The sequence below is a fragment of the Ambystoma mexicanum genome, chromosome 4q (genome assembly GCF_040938575.1).
Source record: "Ambystoma mexicanum isolate Mex_15411 chromosome 4q, UKY_AmexF1_1, whole genome shotgun sequence".
Lineage (NCBI taxonomy): Eukaryota > Metazoa > Chordata > Amphibia > Caudata > Ambystomatidae > Ambystoma > Ambystoma mexicanum.
In genome coordinates this window covers 779,539,344-779,561,929 of record NC_090928.1, presented here as the reverse complement: position 1 = coordinate 779,561,929, position 22,586 = coordinate 779,539,344, and the positions used below count along the sequence as shown (strand labels likewise).

Here is a 22,586-nt window from a genome sequence, read left to right as displayed (position 1 = left end):
TCAAGTAGCATGGCATCAGCTAACTTCCAATATCTCCCAGGGGAGATAATTTTATGCTTAAGACTGTAGATACTGGGGCATGATCCGAGATTGCTCTATTGTGTATCTCTACTTTGTCCAGGAAAGGATATAGTGCACTAGTGACCAGCAAAAGATCTAATCTCGATGGTGATAGATTGTTCTCTAAGCTGCCCCTTCACTAAGAGATATCTGCCTCCCAGGTCTCACTTGACTGTGATTCCTGTTAGAGGGACATTCTCGCTTAGTAAGATTGCTACTACTCTCTTTTTCTCCCCAGACGTGGCGAAGAATACCTTTTTGAATCTTTTGAATCTAACACCCTTTTCATCGGTCTGTAGCAAGTGAGTCTCCTGGAGGAGGACTATATCTCCCGCCATTATATTGAGCTTGTGCTCCATTGACCTACGCTTCCCCGGGAAATTGAGGCCCTGGACATTATACTTAAGGATTTTAATTTCTCCAGCATGGGGTCTGGCATGGATTCACATGCTCATGAATATTCCCCGTCGTCAGGCTGGGAATCCTCAGTAAAGAAGAAAAAATCAGTTTAGTTTCTGAACTGTCTTTCTACTAATAACCAATCACTGGTCTCTGGGTCATACTGCCCCCAGCCAATGACTGCCCTCTACCTAACCCCCTCCTCTGGCACCCATCTTCAGATTTTTACCGCACGTTCAAGTGTTGGGAGATCTCGTGCTATAGCTCTCGAGCTTTTACTGCGTTTTGCGTTTTTCCGAAGAGTTTATTCTTATATTTTTGGTCAATCGAGCCTCAAGCTCCACCGATTCTACTTCCGATCAACGAGGACCCATTTGGGAATTTTTCTACACCCCTCAAGGGCGAACCTTCGTCGAGTTTTCACTTCTTGGAGGATTCCGGAAGATCTTTGGTCATGGCCCAGGACAAAGGAAACACGACGCATGTTGGATCCAAGCTGTTCAGGAGCTGCCCTGGATGCGGATTACAGAAGGTCTTCAAGGAAGATGAGCACTCCCGGTGCCTCTACTGCCTTAACAATGACAAATCGCACGTGGAGAAGGACTGTGCGTTTTGTTAGAACATGTCCGAACGGACAATGAAGGATCGTCGCGTTCGACTCACCAACTGGCTGGAGGGGAAGAGCCCAGCAGCAGGTGAGGAGAAGAAGTCGTCTGAGCGGTCTTCTAAGACCTTTGAGGGTGCTCCGGCGATGGAGGCCCAACAAAAGGCAAAGCACCGTGAGTCTGCGGGCACCGGGAGCGCCGATGGTTCGGGCTCTTTGGCTGCCAGACAGGGTGCGTTTTCACCGACGCCATCATCCATGAGCCAACGCTCTGGCTCGGTGAAGAGGAAGTCGGAGAACCCGGGTAAGCTTCGGGAGAAGCCCCGGTCGATCCCAACGGCGACAGCCGAGGGGGAGCGAGGCAGCGACCCTCCCCCTAAGGTGAAGGCCTCAGACACGTCCAAGGTCGCGAAGGCCCTGATTCACCCAGCAAAGCCTGTGGAGGCTACCTCAGTGGAGACGACTGCCGGGCCTAGAGTTTCCCTGCTACCCCGGAGTGAATCATCTTTTCAGCCTATCAAGAAGACCCCTGTGAAACCCCGGGAGGAGAAAAAGGAGGGGCACGGTAGCCATAACGGACACAGATACCACCTCTGAAGATGAGCGGGCTGGCGTCGCAAAGATCTTGGATAAGAGGTTCGAGGAAGTCCGGTCCTACGGGAGGGATCCTGACAAGGCGGACGTAGAGAGCAATGGTGGAGCCGACAAGGAGCCGCAGGCCGTGGAGGAGACAGAGGACCCCACTCCTCAGCCGTCGCTCCTGTCGCAACCAATGCCTATGCCACAGGACAACTCGGGAGCAATCTTGATGGCTATCCAAACCGTGTGTATGGAGATAAGGACAAGGTTGCCCTTACCCCCAGCAGACGATCCAGCTGCGCCTGGACCGTCGGGAAGCCCACCTAACAAGCGGAGGCGAATGCATCCTCCCTCTCCTTTCCAGCCTTCACCTCCTTCCCCTCCACCGAAGGATGAGACGGGAACAGAGACAGCGACGACGGGGACGGACGACGACGGTGGTGACAACGGGACACATATCCCATCACCCTCTGCCCAGGCCTCCCCTCCTGATGAAATTGGCTCCTTTCACGCCATGATCGCCAGGGCATCAGAGCTTTTCCAGCTTTATCCCGAAGAGCAGAAGAAGGAGGGTTTCCTCTACCAACGACGGGAGGCCAAGAGGAAGACCGTCCTCTCAGTACTGTTACTGGACGACATCTGGGACAAAGGACTGTTGCTGCTCAAGAACCCGTCCACGGCTCCTGCGAAGAGGGACCGGTATGAAAAGAAGTACCGGGTCCCAGATTCGGCCCCGATATGCCTAAGAGCTCAGCTGTCCCCGGATTCAGTGGTCTCTGCAGCGGCCAAGAAGAAATAGTCAGGGGCGACGGGGATCAACTTCCACTTCCCCACCGGACGGCGAGGGGAAGAAGCTGGATGCCATGGGACGAGTCATCTCGTCGGCGGCGACGACCATCAAAGCGGCCAACGCCCTAGCGATCGTGGCACGCTATGACAGGGGGCTGTGGTTCAAGATCGCTCCCCTCCTGGATTTCCTGCCAGACGACAAGAGGGCGGAGGCCCTTGAAATCCTACAGGAAGGCGAGGTGGCGTCGGACCACGCCATTACGGTGGCCACGGCAAGACGTTCAGACCAGGGTACTAGACCTGCCCTTCGACGGGAACAACCTGTTCGGCAAGGCAGTGGACGAGTCACTGCAGGCCACCAAGGCGGACATCGAGACGGCCTGGGCCTTGGGTTCTCTCCATCAATGATGGCCTCCCTTTCGGACCCTCAGAGGCAAGTCTCAAGGTGCCTCCAAAAGATTTGGTGGCGGTTCCTCGTTGTACCGCCAAGCGGCCTGCTCATAGTCGCAGGAGGCCTACAGAGGCCGCAGCAAGGCAGGAGGACGTCATCGTCGCCAAGGAGGCCGAGGTGGCAAGGCCTCGGCAAAGCAAGATTGAACCGGCCGTGACGTCGGGCCCCCACCCAAGCACCCCGTTGGGAGGGCGGGTGGCGAAATTCGTCAGCGCGTGGGAGTCCATCTCCACCGACCCATGGGTGCTGGACGTGCTGTCCCACGGGCACACTCTGGAATTCCAAAGAAACTGTCCCCGTCTACCACCCGTGGCCAGTAAAGAAAACCACGTGCCACAGCTACTTCTGGAGGTACGAGTAATGCTTAAAAAGGGCGTGATGGAACTTGTCTCGCAGAGGCTCCAGGGCTCCGGAGTATACTTGCGGTACATCCTCATCCGAAAGAAGACCGGTGGTTGGCGACCCATCCTGGACCTTCATCGTCTAAACAAATACATCAAGTCCCAGAAATTCCAGATGGTCACCCTTCCGCACGTGCTGGGACAACTGGAGGAAGGCGATTTCCTATTGTCGTTGGACTTGGAGGATGCCTACTTCCACATCCCCGTACTCAAAGGACATCGAAAGTTACTACGATTCGTGGTCCAAGGGCGACACTACCAGTTCAAGGCCCTGCCCTTCGAAATTGAAGTCGGCGCCCAGGGTCTTCACCAAGTGCCTGGCACCGGAGGCGGCACGGCTGTGCCTGCAGGGGGATCCACGTTTACCCCTTCCTGGACGATTGGCTCATCCAAGCAAAGTCAAAGGAACTCGCCGTCGATCACACAGCGAAGACCGTCCAACTGCTCACGGATTTGGGTTTCTCGATCAACTTTGCGAAATCCCACTTGGTACCGTCGCAAGACGCCCTGTTCTTGGGAGCCAGACTCGACACAGTGGCGCGATTGGCTTCGCCGTCGGAGGAAAGAACGAAGGCCATCCTGGGCAAGGTACAACGGCTATTGACCATGGACTTGGCCAGGGTGAGGTCCATCATGGCCCTACTCGGCATGATGTCATTGTGCATCTACCTCGTGCGCCTATGCAGGTTGCCGATGCGACCACTACAGGAGTTCCTCGATGCCCATTGGATGGAAGCAGTGGGCATTTTCGAAGATAAGATCTCCCTCAACAAGACGTTCTGCCAAGCAATCCGGTGGTGGGGCAAACCGCGCGCATCTAGCGGCGGGTATGGACTTACAGACACTGACACATCAGGAGACGGTGACGACGGACGCCTCCCTGGAAGGATGGGGAGCGCACACCAGAGATCTCCATGCAAAAGACCTTTGGAGCTCCGAGCAGTGTTCTGGGCCCTCAGGCCGTTCCTCCCGTCCCTCAAGGGAAAGGTGGTGAGGGTCTTCACCGACAACACCACCACAATGTTCTACATCCGGAAGCAAGGGGGCACCAGATCCCCAGCCCTATCGAAGGAAGCGCAGGATCTGTGGCACTGGGCCATTGCCCACGGGATGTTCCTGGTACCCTTCCACCTGGCAAGAGTAAAGAACACTGTGGCTGACTCGCTCAGCAGGGAGCTGCGCTTGTGCCACGAGTGGGAACTCCGGCAGGATCAAGTGGTTCTGCTATTCCGACGATGGGGCAATCCCCAGATAGATCTATTTGCGACGGCGACGAACACCAAGTGCCGGAGGTTCGCCAGCAGGTTTCCCCAGCCGAGGAGCATGGGCGATGTATTCTCCTTCCCCTCACCGTTGCCGTTGCTCTGCGACTCATCAGTCAACTCAGACGGTCCCGGTGCAGGATGATCCTTGTCGCACTGGCGTGGCCGAGACAGATATGGTTCCTGGACCTTCTGGACTTGTCAGCGTCCCCCCCCCCAGTCAAACTGCTGACGGACGCGGATCTTCTCGCCAGGGAAGGAGGCACCATCCTACATCATGACCCGGGATCGCTGAACCTTCAGGCCGGCTCCTGCAGCACTAGAGTTCGGAGGCTACGATATCCCGGCGGCCTGCAAGGAGGTCCTTGCAAAGGCCAGGGTGTCCTCGACTCTTAAGTGCTATGGGAATAAATGGAAGAGGTCCTCTGTTTGGTGCTGTGCACAGAAGATCAACGGATCTCTATGGATTACGACCCCTCAAGTGCTGCCGTACTTGCTATCGCTGGCCAAGGCGGGGCTGGCACATGCCTCCATCAAGATCCATCTGGTGGCTATCTCACCGTCTAGTGAAAGAGTTCATGAAAGGACTGTTCCGCTCGTTCCTGCCAGTGAAGGCCCCGGGCCCGGGGTGGGAGCTCAACGCGGTGCTCACCACTCATGGGGACGCTATTCGAGTCTCTGCATTCGGCACCGTTGAATTTCTTATCGTGGAAGACAGCGTTTCTTGTGGCCATCACCTCCGCACGACGAGTGGAAGAGATCCAGGCCCTCTCCTGTAAACCTCTATTCCTGATATTCACAAGATGAGGGTAGTGCTGAGGACTCACCCCTCCTTCATGCCCAAGGTGCCGTCAGACTTCCATCTCAACGAGCCCTTGGTGTTACCGGTTTTCTTCTTGTTGCCTTTGTCGCCTGCTGAAAGGACTTTGCACTTGCTGGATGTGGCTAGAGCGCTGAAGTTCTACATGGAGCACACAAAGAGCTTTCGGAAGACATCACAGCTGTTTGTGAATTTTGGACCTGTGAACCAGGGGAAGGCCCTCTTGAAGGCTTCCATTTCCAGATGGCTCTCCGGCTGCATCATGCACTGTCACCGGTTGGCAAACCGACCGTTGCCAGGCCGTCCGAGAGTGCATTCGACCAGAGAGATTGCTGCTACCACAGCGTTCCTGTCTGGTGTGCCCTTGCTGGACATATGCAAGGCTGCTACGTGGAGGTCGACGCACACCTTCATGAGATTCTACTGTGTTGACGGGATTCCAGGGAGGAGTCTAGAGTCGGCCAGGCAGTGCTGGCAAACTTTTCGCTTGAATGTGAGCCTGGTGAGGAGGTAAGAGATGCTTAATGTTGAGTTGTTGAAATGCTTAATGTTGAGCCTTGCCACCTCCCGTGGTTGTGCATGTGTGTACTGTTATGTATTCCTGTATTCATGAGCATGTGAATCCATGAGAAACCCCATGCTGGAGAAGGAACAAGTTACTTACCTGTAACTGTTGTTCTCCAGCATGGGTCTGGCATGGATTCACATGCGAACCCTCCCTCCAACCCCTCTGCGGCTCTTCTCTTGGTCCTACTGCCACTTTACGTGCTACCAAATCTGAAGATGGCTGCCAGAGGAGGGGCTTAGGTAGAGGGCAGTCATTGGCTGGGGGCAGTATGACCCAGGGGCCAGTGATTGGTTATTAGTAGAAAGACAATTCAGAAACAAAACTGAAACAGTTTTTTTTCTTTACCGAGGATCCCCAGCCTGACGACGGGGAATATTCATGAGCATGTGAATCCATGCCAGACCCATGCTGGAGAACAGTTACAGGTAAGCAACTTGTTCCATCCCTCTCCTCATCCAAGCCAATGGGGTTTCTTAGTGGGCCTGGTTTTGCGTGTTGTCTTGTCCCCCCCCTGTGTATTCGCTGTGTGGTGGTGTTCTGGCTGCATGTTTTTGTGATGTCGTTAGATGTCAGTGCGTTGGTACTTTTCGCTCCCTGCAGGGGTGCAACTTTTGGTGCTCTGACCACCAATATAGTAATTCCCCCCTCTCTATCTCCCTCTCCCACCCCCCAAACCCATGACCCCCTAAGAATGATAACTTTCTACCCAATGGGGCAACTACCGCAAATACCTCCCCTCTCGATCTCTTCGCTCCTCTACCTCTAACTCCCTCAGGGTCAGTCGTTTTTCAAAGAAACAAGCTGGGGGTAGATCTGTCTTCGGCTGGGGCTTCCCTCTGGAACAGCCTCCCTGCCACTCTAAAACTTGAGGAGAACCATAGCCTGTTCGGAAGCACCTCAAGACACCTTCCTCTTTTCTTCTGCCTTTGCTCCCCCTCTCTCCTGCTGATCTGTTCTCTCTTGGCACCGTGCACCCAGCCACCCTCAGTCCATCCGGGCCTAGGTACCTGCTCATCCTGCCACCCTCCTGCACTGCCTCCTGGTCACTCCTTGCACTGGGGTCTGTATCTGTACCCATACAGCCCCCCCCTTTTCTTCCTGCACTTATCAGATCTACCCTGTCTGCTGCCTTAAACCTAGCACTTGCAAATTGCTGGCTGCATTTACCAGTTTGTTGCCTACATTATTTATTTATTGTTATTTATCTGTTTCTCCTTTGCTTCGCACCCCTTCCATGTACTGTTCCCCTCCCCCTCTCCCATGCACTTGCACGTTCTCAATGTCCATGGGCCTAGTAAGATCACTGCTTTGTTCTCCCCTGTTCCCCTCCCTTGCCTTGTCGCGTTCTGAAACACTTGTGTACGAGCGCGATAGAAATAAAATATCACTATCAATATCAATAACTGTTAGTGCTCCAACATCGAGCAAATATGGCCAACTGGGCCAACGTGTCATCAGCAGGACATAATGATAACTCAGACTTATAGAGCATTATGGGGTGTCTAAGCAACATTTCTTTGATATATTCCAGCCCTGGTATTAGGAGTTTTCTTGGTTGCCCCAACTCCAGCACTCCTCCCCCTCCCACACCACCACACCCCATCTAATCACATGCTTCCCAGCCGCTTCTCCCAATGTAAATTAGGGACCATAGTGGATAATCCACTGACCGTGGCTGGTCGCTCGGTACTTTGACAGTTCAGTCTGAATTAGGCGATTTGGCTTTCTGCGGGGAGGGCAGCGGATCCTACACCATCTGCCAACTCTTGTCCATGCTGTTGCCACTTGATTCTTGGTAGGACCACGGGCGGCACCTTCCGCATTGGATTCCTCGCTCCACCACCCCCAACGGTCATTAATTTTTCAGCTTCTTTCAGGGAGTGGATCTGTTGCTGGGCTCCCTCCCAAGAGAATTTCACCGATGTTGGAAAGCCCCACTGGTACTGAACCTTTCTTTCATGCAGCCATTCAGTCAGCAGTATGAGGGATTTCCTGTTTTGAAGAGTGGCATTCGCCAGGTCTTGGTACTGGAGGATATTCGAGTCCCTAAAAGAAATGTGCTGCATTGATCTGGCTTCTCTCATGATCTCTTATTTTACCCTGAAAAAGTGAACCCTGGCGAGGACGTCCGGCGGTGATGTGGATGACTGCCTCGCAACAGTTCTATGCACCTGATCTATTTCCAACAGGGAATCGGCTGGGAGCATTATTATGAATCGGAACAGATCTGCCACATAGCCCTCCAGGTCAAAATCGGAGATTGAGGTTGGAATTCCCGGGAGGCGGATATTATTCCGTCTCAACCAGTTTTCTGCCTCTTCCTGCTCTGCCTCAAGTGCCTCACACCTTGCTTCTAGGGCTGTCAGTCTGTCCTGCCCCTTCTCCCACTCGAAAGTTTGGTCACATATGGCGTTCTCAATTTCTGCTGTCCGGCTCTCCACCTCTCTGACCCTTTTATCCAGGGCGTTGATCTTTTTCATTACTTCTTCTGTCCCTTTTTGGATTTCCTTCGTCAGGGCTGTGAGCAGGTCCTTCGGATCAGACTTCGTGGCTGACTGTTCCGATTCTGGGGTTTCAGGGCGAAGGTTGGAGCCCGATGATTGCTCCCCTGGTAGCTCCCCCGTCTTCTTTTTTTTCCGGCATGGTGCTGTCCATCAGCGTAGCAATATCTGTTTGCTTGGACGCCTTTCCACTCTTCGCCATGATTTCCTCGACGTTTAGGCAGAGATTGGGACAAGAGACAGCCTGCCCTCCGTTCCTATATAGAATCAGGCCACAGCACACCCCCAAAGGGAGCACAGGGGTCGTGAGTCCCTCCTTCAAGAGGTTGTTTGGCGCTTTGGTCCCTTCAAGCTCCTTATCCCTTTGGCTCTTCCGGGGATGCACCGTGGCTGTGGGCCCCTATAGCTTGGACTTGTCAGCACTCCTTATTACAGCTCTTGGAGACTATATGTTGTTTACCTGGCTGGGGGGGCCTCCACCGCAGGGCTAGTTGATTCCCCTGCGTTTGTCTGGGCGAGTGCGTTGTACTGCTCCCCGGGTTGGGCTTCGGGCGAGCCGGCCACCTTGTTTTGCAGGAATGACCACTGATTACCAAAGTTCAGGAGGGGGCTCGGGCCTGTTATGCACAATGTTAGCAGTCCCCTCTGTTCGTGCAAAGTTTGCAAGGGCTGTTGCTCTTCCCCCAGCCCCTCACCCAGTAGCTGCAATACTTCGGTGCCGGTTTGTCGTGGAGGGTGAATGGGGACTGCTTGTGGTGCTTCTACCCCTTGTGGTCCGCCACCCGATCGTCCGGCAGCTTAGAATATAAAGGATATTGTCACCCAGCGGGGGCTCCTGGCATTAGGCTGCAGTGAATCCTTCCCGTGCTCCAGATAGCGATATCGCTTCGAGCCCTAATGTTCCGCCGCTGTACTCATTGGACTGAAGTTAGATCCCCATTGTCCACAGGCTCCGGCAGGCAGGTCGTTTCCCCCAGCTCTGAGCGCTCCAGTGCAAAGGTGAAAAGCAGCAGTGGGGGGAAGCGAGGGGTGCAGTGTTCGTCCCGCTGCAAATCGGTAGTCTGGGTTGCACTGCCCTCTTAGCCCCCACTCGTTAGCCCAGCAGGTGCAACTTCCTACAGCACCGTAAAGGAGATATGCCAGGGAGGGGGGTGTCGGGGGTACAGTGCTCCGAGCTGCTCCCGCGAGTGGATCCCACCCGAGGCGGCAGAGGGGTGCTGGGAGGGCTCGCTGATGGTTACTGGTGCTTCAGGGTTGGAAGTGGATGCGGTTAGCCTCACATGCCACTACTAGTACGTCCAAGCTGCTGCTAGCCGTAACACGCTAGCCTCATCCATCCCCCACTCAAGCAGGAACTCCAGAAAGTAGCGGCAGCCATTTTCCACTCGTTTTCATGCCGTACTCTGGGACTTGGCCTCAAATTTACTCTGTAACCCCGGCGATTCTTTGTGTCATTTTTCTTGCGATTCCCGCTCCTTCCCTTCCTCATACCATCTCTTCAGTTTCTGTAGCTTAACGGAACGAGGAACCAGTGTAATTACGCTCGACGACTGGAGACCATCGGGAGCTTCTAGGAAGCGGCGGCTCCAAGCCATGCCCTCCTCACTGGCACACCCTTAATGAGACCCATTGACTTTATCAAACAAGTAATTTCTGCTCTGGTTGTTTAATGCTATGAGATAACTATTAATCCTTTTCTCAGGTGCCTGCTTCCAAAGTAAATATCTGTTTATTAGGTTACCTGTTCAGCAGAATACCTTTGTACTAAACCCCTTTTCTCTGTTTCCTTTTGTTACTGTAGCACTGCTGTAGTATCATTGACAAATTAGGAAGCTTGTTTTGGCTACCAATAACGGCTTCCTTGAGTTTTGTACCACATCAGTACATCTTTTTATTCTGTCATTTGTTGTACAGGTGAGGGTAGTAGGAAGAGGGTCTGGTGCAAAATAAACATCTTGTCAGGGCTAATGTAAAGTGTATACTGGCAACACCTGGCACATCTTTGCTAGCAAATCTTAAATTGTTAAATTCTTTGGAAACACCAGTAACCTGTGTTAGTGATGTGCCCTCATTAGAAAAGGTAATTAATCTACTTATTTGTGTCAGATTAATGTCATTTATTTAGTCTAAGTGAACATTATGGAGAACAGCTTGTACCTGAAGGATTCTCCCAATAGCATAGTTATAGTGTGAGCGGTTGAACGCTGGTGTGAATATCTTGTCAATGTTTAAATCACAGTTATGTCTTGATTCTATATTACAGGAGACTCATTAAAGAAATGGAAGAAAAACAGAGATCTGAAAAAGCTGAGTTACAGAAAATGCAACAAGATGTTGAATTTCAACGGAAAGAGACTGAGATTGTCCAGCTTCAAATTAGAAAGCAAGAAGAAAGCCTAATCCACCGAAGCCTAGATATTGAAAGCAGACTAAAAGATCTGCTTGCAGAAAAGGAAAAGTTTGAAGAAGAGCGACTCAGAGAACAACAGGAGATTGAACTGCAAAAAAAGAAGCAAGAAGATGAATGCTTCTTCAAAGTTCACGAGGAGTTGCAGAATCTGCAAGAAATTCACAACAAAGAGAAGGCTGAAAAACTTGAAATATTTAAAGAGTTGGAAAAGCTTAAAAGGGAAAAAGATGAACAATACATCAAGCTGGAATCGGAAAAGAAAAGACTTGAAGAGCAAGAAAAGGAACAACTCAAACTTGTTGTCCGCCTTGAAGAGCAACTTAGGGAAAAACAGGAGATGATACAACTGCTAAAGGGAGGTGATGTTCAACAGTTCGAGGAGGAGAAAAAAATGCTTGAAGACATCAGAGAAGATCTTTTAAAAGCAAAAGAAGCTAGATCTGAAGGTGAGGAAGATTCGGACGAGGTTGAAAAAGCAACACACAACTACATGAACTTTAAGCGGGCACAAGTGAAGCAGTTGTCACGTTTGGAGGCAGATTTGGTGCTTCAAAGGGACTACTTGGAAAATGATGTGGCTGAGGATTGTGAAACACTAAATTATCTGAAGTCAAAATATAAAGATCATCTGAACCTTCTCAAGCATGACAATGTAAATGCTTTAGATACAGCAAAATTGACCGAAGAGACTGAAAAGATAAAACAAGCAGAATACAAGCTTCAGTACAAGGAGAGACAGCTTCAATATTTGAAGGAAAATAATTTGCCCTCTTTGCTGGAAGAGAAGCAAAGAGCAGCAGAGGTTCTTGATAGCGGACTACTAGGATTAGATAACACTCTTTATCAAATTGAGAAAGAAATTGAAGAAAAGGAAGAGCAGCTTGCACAATATCGAGCTAGAACTGATCAGTTACAACAGCTCCAAGAATCGTTTGAATTCACTGCCAACATTGCTCGTCAGGAAGAAAAGGTTCGTAAAAAGGAAAAAGAAATTATTGAATCAAAAGAGAAGCAGCAGAGAGAAGCTTTGGAGCAAGCGGTGGCGAAATTAGAGAGGAGGCACTCTGCTTTACAGCGCCATTCTACCATTGATCTTGCAATCGAAGAGCAGAAACGGAAGCTTGCAACTCTTAATAGTAGCAAAGAGCAGACCGGTCTACAGGCTAGTCTGGAGGCTGAACAAAAAGCACTTGAGGAAGACCGAGAACGGTAAGTATTCATTTAAATAATGTTTACCAATCTAGAAGATTAAAAACCTATTGCAATATCCATACGTTTTAAACAGGTTTTCCTCTTTTGCTTTTTAATACTGTGAATATTTTGAAGTCAGCTTTAAAGGTATTAGATGACACGTGAATGTCAATTCGTTTTTAGGAGAGTAGTATATCTTTAGGTTAGAGGCAGGATGATGATGCACTAAAAATGTCAGAAGAGATAACGTTCTGGTGTGATATGTGAGAGGCAGAGGGGTTGTGGGCTCAGCGGAACGTTGATGTTGCAGGCGCAATGTTACCTTAACAGGTAAGTCTGGATGGAGGTCCAGGGGGTCTGGCAGACGGCAGAGTCGGCAGTGAACAGGCTGAGAACAGGCACCAGCCTTGTCCTCGAGGGCCTTGGATGGAGAGGGCCGGCTTCGCCTGCCGGCGACCAATGGCAGGAGTTGTAGTTGCAATGGACAATCGGGGAGGGCCAAGACTGCTGTTGTGTGCCTGGTCAGGCACCGATCGGAACTAGCCTAAAATGCGACGGCCATCTTAGAAGGGGGTACCTCGTGTACCACAATGCTGGAATCAGGTCAAAAACGTGCTCTTATCGATGCAGGGCGGGTGCAGGGCTGCCTGGGCTCTTAGTGGGGCATCTAGGAATGCTTGTATACATTCGTGCAGCGATTTAGGAAATTCGAACTAAGGTGGCAATAAAAATAGCGCAATGTGTCCGCGCTTACCGGATTTCTACAGCTGATCTAGGATGGTTTCCTGGGCAGGCCAACTGGTCAACGTCTATAATGATTCCATGGCCAAAGCCATCGACATCATTGCCCCACTAAAAATGTGCAAAGGGAAACCAAAAGCGCACCTGAATACATGGTACACCCCGGAGCTCAAACTTCTCCGTCAACAAAAAAGTAAACTCGAAGCACTATGGAAATCAGTGCCTTCAGTAAATAACAGAACTAATCTCACCAATATCTCCACTCTCTACAAAAATTAGATTACACACGCAAAGAAAGAATCTCTTAACTTCAGGATCTCTCAGGCAAGCTCTAGCACAAAGGAGCTCTTTAACATCCTAAAGGAATTAGAAAACCCCACTCCTCCCACTGATTCTTGCACTAAGGATAAACCTTGGTGCACAGGGATCCAGAATGCTCTTGCTAACAAAATTTCAGGGCTCCAAACCAAAATTGACAACAAACGACAACAACTCACTCATGGTCCTACTTCCAGTTCCACCCCTCCTCCACCTACCGCCACTAGCTCAGGCTTTACTTTCAAAAAGGTATCCATACCGGAGGTACAAAAAATTATAGCAACTTGGAAACCCTCGAATTGCAAGGGGGCAGTTGCCCCGCACAGATCATAAAAGATGCAGCCAGGGATCTCTCCCCCCTTCATTACCAAATTAATAAACCTGTCATTCTCCAATAACTCGGTCCCCAGTATTCTGAAACAATCCTGGGTCCTACCACTACTAAAAAAAACAACCCTCGACCCAGATATACCCGCGAATTATAGACCCATTACAACCGTCCCATTCTTACTAAAAATTCTTGACAGAGTGGCCTATCTACAAATCCAGGATTACCTCGAGACAAACCATTTATTAGGAACTCGCCAATCTGGCTTTCAACCACAACACGGGACAGAAACGGCCCTTGTTGATCTCAAGTGCCAGATAGACAAACTCAAAGACCTCTCCGCTGCCTTTGACCTGGTTGACCACAAAATCCTGTGCAACCATTTGTCATCGGCAGCACACTTCTCCCACTCTGCGGTCACATGGATCCAATCCTTCCTGGACAATAGGACCATGCGGATCTTCTCACTCCTAGCAGCAGCCGACCCTATCCCCATTACTTGCGGTGTCCCACCAGGATCTTGTGTCTCACCTACTTTGTATAATATATTTACAAAGCCCCTATTCGACAAGCTGGACCATCTGGGTGTCACCTACACGAATTACGCAGATGACACCCAGATACTCCTCACCCTATCCGGCATTTACAACTCGGACGCCAACTGAATCAATGAAGTCTTCTCCATCATTCAGGCATGGATGGCCACACATGGCCTTTGCCTGAATGATGACAAGACCGAACTGCTCCTTGTCGGCTCACCCAACACCATCCTGAAACTCTATCCCAGCTACACCAGCGACGGCAACACCATCCCCATCGCCAAAAGTGTAAAAACCCTTGGTTTCTACCTAGACACGAATCCCAACCTAGCCAAACAAATTAATATGACTGTCTCAGCCACTGCCTACACTGATAAACTAATTAGGGCCTGCAGACCACTGATTTCCCCTAACAACTGCCTCACTTTAGCCAGAGCGCTCATTCAATCCAAACTGTATTACTGTAATAGCCTTTATGTAGGCGCCAACAAAACGGTAATCAATAAATTGCAAGTTCTACAAAATAACACACTCCGTTCCGCTCTAAATACTCCCAGAAGAGAACATATCTCTGCTACAAGAATCTCATGCAAATGGCTCTCCATCCAACAAAAAATAGACCTAAAAACCATATGCCTCACCTACAAAGCTCTTAACCACCTATCCCCGCCCTATCTGACTAACAAATTTACATTAAGACAGAATACCAGAACCACTAGATCCTCTAAAACATTACAACTGACGGTGCCCAAATACTCCCTCAAAAGAGTTGGTGGATCCAGCTTCCCAGCTCTAGCCTCACAACTATGGAACACCATTCCACTGGATATCAAATCTACACCCACCTTCCAACCTTTCAGAACTAAGGTCATCACTTGGTTACTCAACAAATAACCAACCATGTATGTATGCATACCTAATGTACAAATGTATCCTTTATTATGTTTGCCTATTATTATCTATGCACTAACTGCTTTCTTGTCAACTATACATATGCCTCACTACTGTACTATTGTTCCCTACCTTTGCCTGTAGCTTGATGTTCAAAGCTCACATATACCCCTGGGTCAGGAGCGCTATACAAATAAATAAACAAACAAACAAACAAACTCTACTTAAACATGTCTTGTTCCCTTTGGCTGGCCAGATTTTTGTCACTTAGACGAAATCCAGGTACATGAGCACTACACAAAAAGCTTCACTCATACATGGTGTTTTAGACCACAGAGAATACAAATGTTGGTCTTCTCACCCAGAGACTAAATATATATTTATGTATACATATATAGGGAGGAACAATGCTCTTTTGATCAATTGTTTTCTATGTAAGGGTACAGAAGGAGGAGACTGACACACAGATGGCATAGTGATTGCTACAGACTATAATTTGTCAAGAAAATAAAGAGAAAACCTAACTTTCCCTAACTCTTAAGAGGCCGTTCCCTGCCACAACTAAAACACTAAGGGTTCTGTCAGAATGTATGTGTAAATCAATGGTCCACCGAACGGCGTCAAAAACCTAGCTTCTGTCCCTTATGCTTAAAACTAAACTAGAAATGAAGTAGATCTTCTTAGTCCAGAAGAATGACTCCCTTATTTTGGAATGGCGATAGGATTTGACTTTATTTATTTCAATATTTGTTGAGCGCAACACACCGGATGGCCTCAGAGCACTGAGAGACTGACAAGCATAGAACATATACCAACACAACCTATCACCCCAAGAAGGCTTGGTCTATTCCTTTATTAAACAGGAATGTTTTGAGATCCTTTAAAACATTTTGAAATGCATGGACAGATACACAGTGCAAAGGTTAGGATGTTCCATGCCTTGTGACTCCGTATCTTGTCAATTTAAAATGCGGTTGGCTAAGGTATATGCCTTCATTAGAGTGTAGAGCTCTGACCGGGGTTTTAATGTGTATTCGATTCTCCAGGTAATGTGGAGCACACCTGGCCACACATTTCTTGCTTAGTATAAAAACCTTGTTGGATGCGATGTTGCACCGGAAGCCAGTGAAGATTTTATCTCAGAGCGGTAACATGTTTGCCTCTCTTGAGGCCTGAATAGCTCTAAATGAAGCATTTTGTATGGTCTGTTGCTTCTTGTTGTTCCTTTTTGCTGTGCCCGCCAATAGTCTATTGCAATAATCAAAACACAAATTAAATCAGAGCAGTAGCCAATATGGCTCTGTTCTCAGTGGATAAATATGGCCTAATTTGATATAAAAGCTTGTTTATATAGGTACAAGAGGAACTAATAGAATCCACATGTTTACCAAAAGGCATCTGAGCGTCAATATAGGGACTTCTTAGGGGAATGCCTCCCTTAGCCTGGGTCAAAATTGTCCTCTAAAGCAAAAGGCAAAGTTCAAGCACTTTTCCTTGGCAGACCCACTGCCTGTCTTTTAACACTCTGTATCAGAAAGTCTTTGGAATTTTGGTTACCAGGAGAATTACTTCTCCTGGTTTCTTGACTTCAGAATTTAATACAACAAGGGGGAATGACTCCCTTCCCCTGTTCTCTTTTCACTTGGTTTCACAGTTCAACACCACCAGGGGGGAAATTACTGCCCTCCTCTGGTCTATGTGTCATGTAGCTTCAAACACACATTTCTCAAATGTTATAAGGTCCACGACCCAGGCTTCTCTTCTTCTTTGATTGGACTCACTCAGTATACCTCTCTACCAAGTACTGCGACGAGGAAGATGACTCATGTAACATTCTGATCGCAGACCCAGGTTTCTCTCTCTCACTTCAGTTTCACCCACTTGGTTCACTCTCATGCCAAGTAAGACCACAAGGAAGAAACTCGCTTTTTGATTTGGATCCCAGACCCCGGTTTCTCTCACTCATGGTTCGGCCCACTTGGCTTACTCTCTCGCCAAGTACTGCCACGAGGAAGATGAATCATAAGAAGATTCTGATATGGGTCACAGACCCCTCTCGGATATTGAATGGTTTTACCTTCTCCACCGACTCTCTCAATCTACACATTCGTGTCCCAGACCCTTCTCTGGGGGTCAGTGGTTTTCATTAGGCCACTGGGCCGAAGTAGTGTTCCTGGGATGCTAGTCCCCTCCGGCTGCCTGCCTCGCATCCCTAACGGCCTCCCAAACTTCCCTGTTCCCGTCACTGGGATCGGGTAGATCTGCGGTTCTTCCTGGAATCTGGTATCTCGATGGCAGCACCAGCGTTCCTTTTCCCTCGGGCCATCTGCTGTTTGCGTCTGCGCTCAGCTTCTCTGCTTCGCAGTCTCGATGCTGTCACCAGACCATCCGGTCCATCTGATCAGTCGTGCCACTGCACTGTTTGTCAGGACTGGTGGGGAGGTCGCTTCTAACTCCACCTCCTCTGGACTTTTACTGCTTCTCTCATGCGTCCGCCGATCTGCCTGGTTCTTCTCTGGACGGAATTAGAAGCTCCTTGGTTCGTAGCAGGCTGAATACATGTAGTCCTTCTTTGGTTTCCCTTTTATTGCACAGGCTCCACCCTGGTGCAATGTCATCACCTGTAGCTGTAGTTGTCATGTCAGTCCTTATTCCTCCTATGGGCCACCTTGTCCCAGTATTTGGGTCAGCCAAACCCTCGGGGTTCTCAAAAATCTTCAATCTTTCATATGTTACAGAAGTACATGGACTACTCGCAATATAAGAGTTTGTGATCGGAGTGAAAGGGTGTATAGGGCATGGGTGGGGGTACCTTGTTCTCCCGAGATGTTTTCCTTTTTCCCCATACGGAGCTCTCTTCCCATGAGATCTTCTGGCTGAGTATCACCACAAGAGCGACTATCGGGTAGTGGCCTCACCATCCTGGCCTCATGGGAAGGAACTCCCCCTCTGGCAAAAGTGACAACATCTTGGTTTTCGTCACATCTCCTAGCAGAAAAATGAAATAAATGATGTACTACATTGTTTATTTGGTAAGAGGGAGTTGTAAGGAAGGCATGGTATCAACAGTAAGACAGAAACAAGTAACCACAGTTCAAGGGTGTTTATTGGACTTCAGAAAGGGTTTGAAAAAACGCTTATCTAATCCTAAATCTACAGATGGGATCAAGCAACGACCCTCAAATAATAATAACGCAGTCCTAGTGGTGTCTTGTCAAAATAAAAGGTCCTACACTAATAAACATATTGCCATTCCTTCCCTCTAAATACAAATAATGTATTTAGAAACAGTGTTATGAAAAAGAAAGAAGTGTTCACAAAGTGATATGTCAGGATGTTCTGGCCGTTGGCCTCCCTTCCTCACATTTTCAGCATGGGACAAGGTGGTACACTCAGGCTTAGCACAGTCTCTGGCTTCTCTAGCACAAGGATACAGTTTATTCATTAGCATGAGGGCTTCGGTGCCCAAGACTCTTTGTCTTTAAAAGTCTCTTCTTTCAAAGGGCCTTTTGCGACAACCAAACAATAAGTTATTTTCCTCTTAGGAGTTTACAAGTACTCAATTTCTCAGGTGAGTCACTATTCACCTCGGATCCCCCTCAGGCAGGCTCAGATCCTCTTAACACAATGTTCAACTAGTGTCCCTCCACCGGGCTCGGACCAATTTCAGTTGAACTTTTTAACACAAACTTGCTTTAACCAAAAGCTCTCAGCTGATCTCCCTCCACCGGGCTCGGACCAACTTCATCTGCTTGCACAGTATTTTGCTTGACCCGTTGCAGGACCACTTCGATACACAATTCTTTGTCACACTTTTGCTTTGCCACCTTTCAGTTGGATAACTTACAGAAACTTTTGAATGAGCATGCATGTGGTGCCGGACCACTCTAATGTATCGTTTCTTGGCTTCAGAAGGTTCATGAAAGTATAGGTTTCTCGTTGAAAAGGTCAAGGGCACATACCTCCTTGCGATACCCTTCTGTTTTGCCGTCTTTCGCCTTGTATTAAACTGCCATCTTGGAACTGCAACTTCCTTGTGTGCTTTGCCTCGCTCAGAGTGTGCTTTCATGCTCTGCCTTTTATCAGTGTGGGGAAGAGTAAAGGAATTCAGGTGTGTGTAATGGTCAGTAATTGCCTGGCCCTGCCTGCCCATTGTATTGGGACATGTCAGGTATATGGCTCGGGCGTTAGTCCGTTTTCTTTCACAGCGAGCTGTCCATGAGAAAGTGTTTGTGTTGAGAAAGTGTTGTGGTGAGTTCCTAAGTATCCTAGCTGGTAGGATGGGGTAAAGGTGTTCCAGGGAAGGGGATACAGCATCTCGCCATCCTGTGTCCCACTCCGTGAAATCCCCTCACCCAGGTGATCCTCCCGCACTGGTCCACCCCCAGGAACTGAATCCAAAATAGATAACTGTGTCCTGGCCACCTGACTGATAGATCCCAGGGGACTAGCGGGTGATACACCTTCAGGTTTCTCACACATTTCTCTGGAGCACTGTCCTTGTGATGGCTTACAGTCAGATCTGGACATTTTACGCAGAGGTAGCACAAACTTCAATGTCTCCTCAGAGGTTTTGGTGTCTGTGGTTGGAAATACACGATACACGAAGCGCTGCAAAGCCCACGGGGAAAAGAGGATTAGCGTACATTGAGCAGATTGGCAGGGGGTGTTTGGAGAAACCGGAAAGAGAGTTCGGAGTAATTAATACAAAAAGCTCCTCTGCTCAGGTGCTGCTGAGTTTAGTAGTCAGTAGCAATGGAAGCCTTCAGTCGCATACCCATTCCTCACACTCACACACTCTCACATGCCATAATAGTTTGCATCCATGTGCATGAGACATTCTGGGAATAACAATCAACTATTGGTTAACAATGCATCGACTTCATGCATTCATGAACATGTTCCTGTGAGCTCATGCGGTGGTCCCTCACGTGTTGACAATGCATGCAACTATGCACATTTTACATTGTTATATTAGTTTAAACTTAAGGTATCAAGTTACAATTGGCTTGCATTAGCGCTGGTTGCTCACTCTGACTGTGCAGTTGCAAAATAATACAAGTTAGAGACTATTGCATCATAGTCCACAGAGTTGCAAATAAAATGGTTGCTCAAGCTTTCCCTGTTGCAGCTTCCCAAGCTGTATAAACCCTCCCCAGACAGGTTTTGTACTTATCTTTTAATCATGAGGCCAGAGCTGGTATCGCTTCGGGCTGGGCCCTGCACGTGAGCCTCAATGCTGTAGAGTCCTATCCGAATGAAGTCTTAAGTGCAGTCTGAGCGCATGCATGTTTCTCACAGGCAGCTGTCTAACGGTATCTTTTATTGTAATATTGTTAAAAAACATTAAGGCAACCTCATGCTAGGGCGATGTCTGCCCCGCAAATATTATCAAGGAATCCTTAGATACTTTAACAAAAATAGGGAATTCCTCATTTTTAACTTCTTCGGTGCCTACGGCCTTGAAAGAGACTTACACAATTGTTAAAAAATGTTTCCTTGGATCCTGCTGTTGCAAGTAATTATCGGCCATTTACGAATGCCCCGTTTCTGTTAAAAATGTTCGATCGAATAACAGCCTACATTCAACTTCATGAATTTCTTAAAGTTAACAATTTACTGGGGCAGCGTCAATCAGTCTCTCGTGCCAAACATGGCACTGAGTCAGCACTTCTACACCTCAAAGCCAACATTTATGAAATTATTGAGAATGGGCATACTGTCCTTCTAATGCTATTGGACCTCTCGGCAGCCTTTCTTTTGATGGATCATTGCATTCTTGTGGATAGGCTTGCTGACAACCTGTCTAGTAATGCATCAGCCTGGATTGAGTCTTTCCTCAGTAATCTCAATGCCAGGGTTTTCGTGGATGGCTCTGAGGCCTCTCCAGTCCTGCTGCACTGTGGCCTGCCTCATGGCACTTGCCTCTCCCCAACATTATATAATATGCACCCGTCCCCTGATTGAGCTCCTGGTTGACCTGGGTGTCGTGTCCTATGCTGGCGACACCCAGGTCGTCTTTGAATTTACGGGTGACTATGCTGGGGATTCAGAGGCTATCAACCGGATCTATCCCACTATACAGACTTGGATGGCTGCTAATTCACTTTGCTTTAATGACAAGAAGACACAGCTCCTGATTCTGGGGTCAGGTCCCTTGTTACAAACCGTTTGTAATTGCTGACAGGGCCATTCTAGTGGCATCCCATGTTAGGAGGCCAGGTGTCTATATGGACTCACAACTAACCATGCAGAAGAATATTCTCCACCTGAATTCTACCTGTGCTTACGTACTTAAATTGCTGTGACAAATCAGACCGTACTTGTCTGATAAAAAAGATCTTTACTTGCTTGTGCCCTAGTAAATTCCAAATTTGACTATTGTAATAGTCTGCTTGCTGGCACCTCTGCTACAAATTTGCAAAAGCTCCAGACCATACAGAACGGGCCAATAATGGCTACTCATGACATTGGTAGGAGAAATCATGTCACTCCTTTCAGAATTGCACTTCATTGGTTACCAGTTAAAAAGTGAGTAATTCTCTTACTCTGACCCACACATGTAGGCTTGGGAATGTGCCTCAGTACCTCTGTGCCAGATTGAAGGCTGCCCGCAGCAGATTACTTTATTCCAACGGAGACCATACACTTTTTTAGCCAAGCGTCAAATTTCAGAAGCATGGAGGCACAATGTTTGATACTTTAGCTCCTTGTGCCTGGAATGGGTTGCTGGCCCCCTTAAGAGCGATTCCTCATGTGCCTGATTGTCAAAGAGCTGAAAAAACGTATTTCTTCAACCAGAGGGATTACTTGTTGATTCCTATTCTGACCTCTATGTTTTTTGCTTTGAATCTCTGTCTGCCAGTGTTCTCTAGTTTATTACAGTTTCTTAATTTTATGTAAGTTTGTATGTTGCGTTTTGTTTGCCCCGAGGCCTATGGCCGTATGGCGTGTTAAAAGAATTAAATAATATCTGCCCATGACTGGAAGATGTAGTTCCCACTGGCTATTGCTTCACAGTGACTTTTTCTTGCTCGCCGTTGCTTGTCCCAGTTCATGGGGCACACATGATGCCTTGTAAGTCATTTGTTTCTTCGCTGGTAGTCCTTTAGGATGACAGGAGCTGCTATCTGTGCTCCTGCCCTCTACTCAGTTTGTGAATGGGGAATGGGGAGCCATTGGAAGATGATATTGGTTTTAGGCATGGCTGATACCTGCCTAGACTTTAGGTTTTCCACCTGTCCTACATTGCTTTAGTTTTTCTTCTCACTCTGTCATCATCCAGGACTTGTGGGTGCTTCATGTTGCTTCCACATTTAACTTTAGAAAGATTCTCTAGGAAGCTTCCCAATAGAGGCTCTGCAAAATACGCTCTAGGCTGGTGTCAAATAGTACTACAAACAGGTGACCTTTTCACAGATATTTTTATTGTGTGTCTTTATTGAGAGTACAGTTGCAAAACCTAGAAGGGATTGTATTGGCTGATATTACCTTGCAGATAGTTCCATTCAGGATAGTGAATTCAAAGCTATAATCATCCTCTTTTTGCGTAACATAAGGTTTTATACTTTTGTAAGGTTGGTTTATAATGTGGTATGTACACTTCTCAAGCTATTTCTATGAACTACTGTATTCATTTACCCCCTTAAAGCCAAACATTAGTACACATTAATTACAGCCAGTGGTGAGACCATAAGTTGTCAAGTATGTGAAGTGCAGACTGACTCAAATCGC

The 22,586-nt window shown here is 48.3% G+C and overlaps 1 protein-coding gene across 6 annotated transcripts in view; it reads left to right on the top strand.

Annotated features, from left to right (window-relative positions):
* The window catches only part of KIF16B (kinesin family member 16B), a 3,050,718-nt gene that overhangs the window by 1,861,776 nt on the left and 1,166,356 nt on the right, over positions 1-22,586 (top strand). For all 6 annotated transcript variants that reach the window (XM_069608346.1, XM_069608345.1, XM_069608343.1 and 3 more), the window contains one exon: positions 10,698-12,053. In XM_069608346.1, coding sequence (XP_069464447.1) covers positions 10,698-12,053 — 1,356 coding nt within the window. The remainder of the gene's footprint in view (positions 1-10,697; positions 12,054-22,586) is intronic.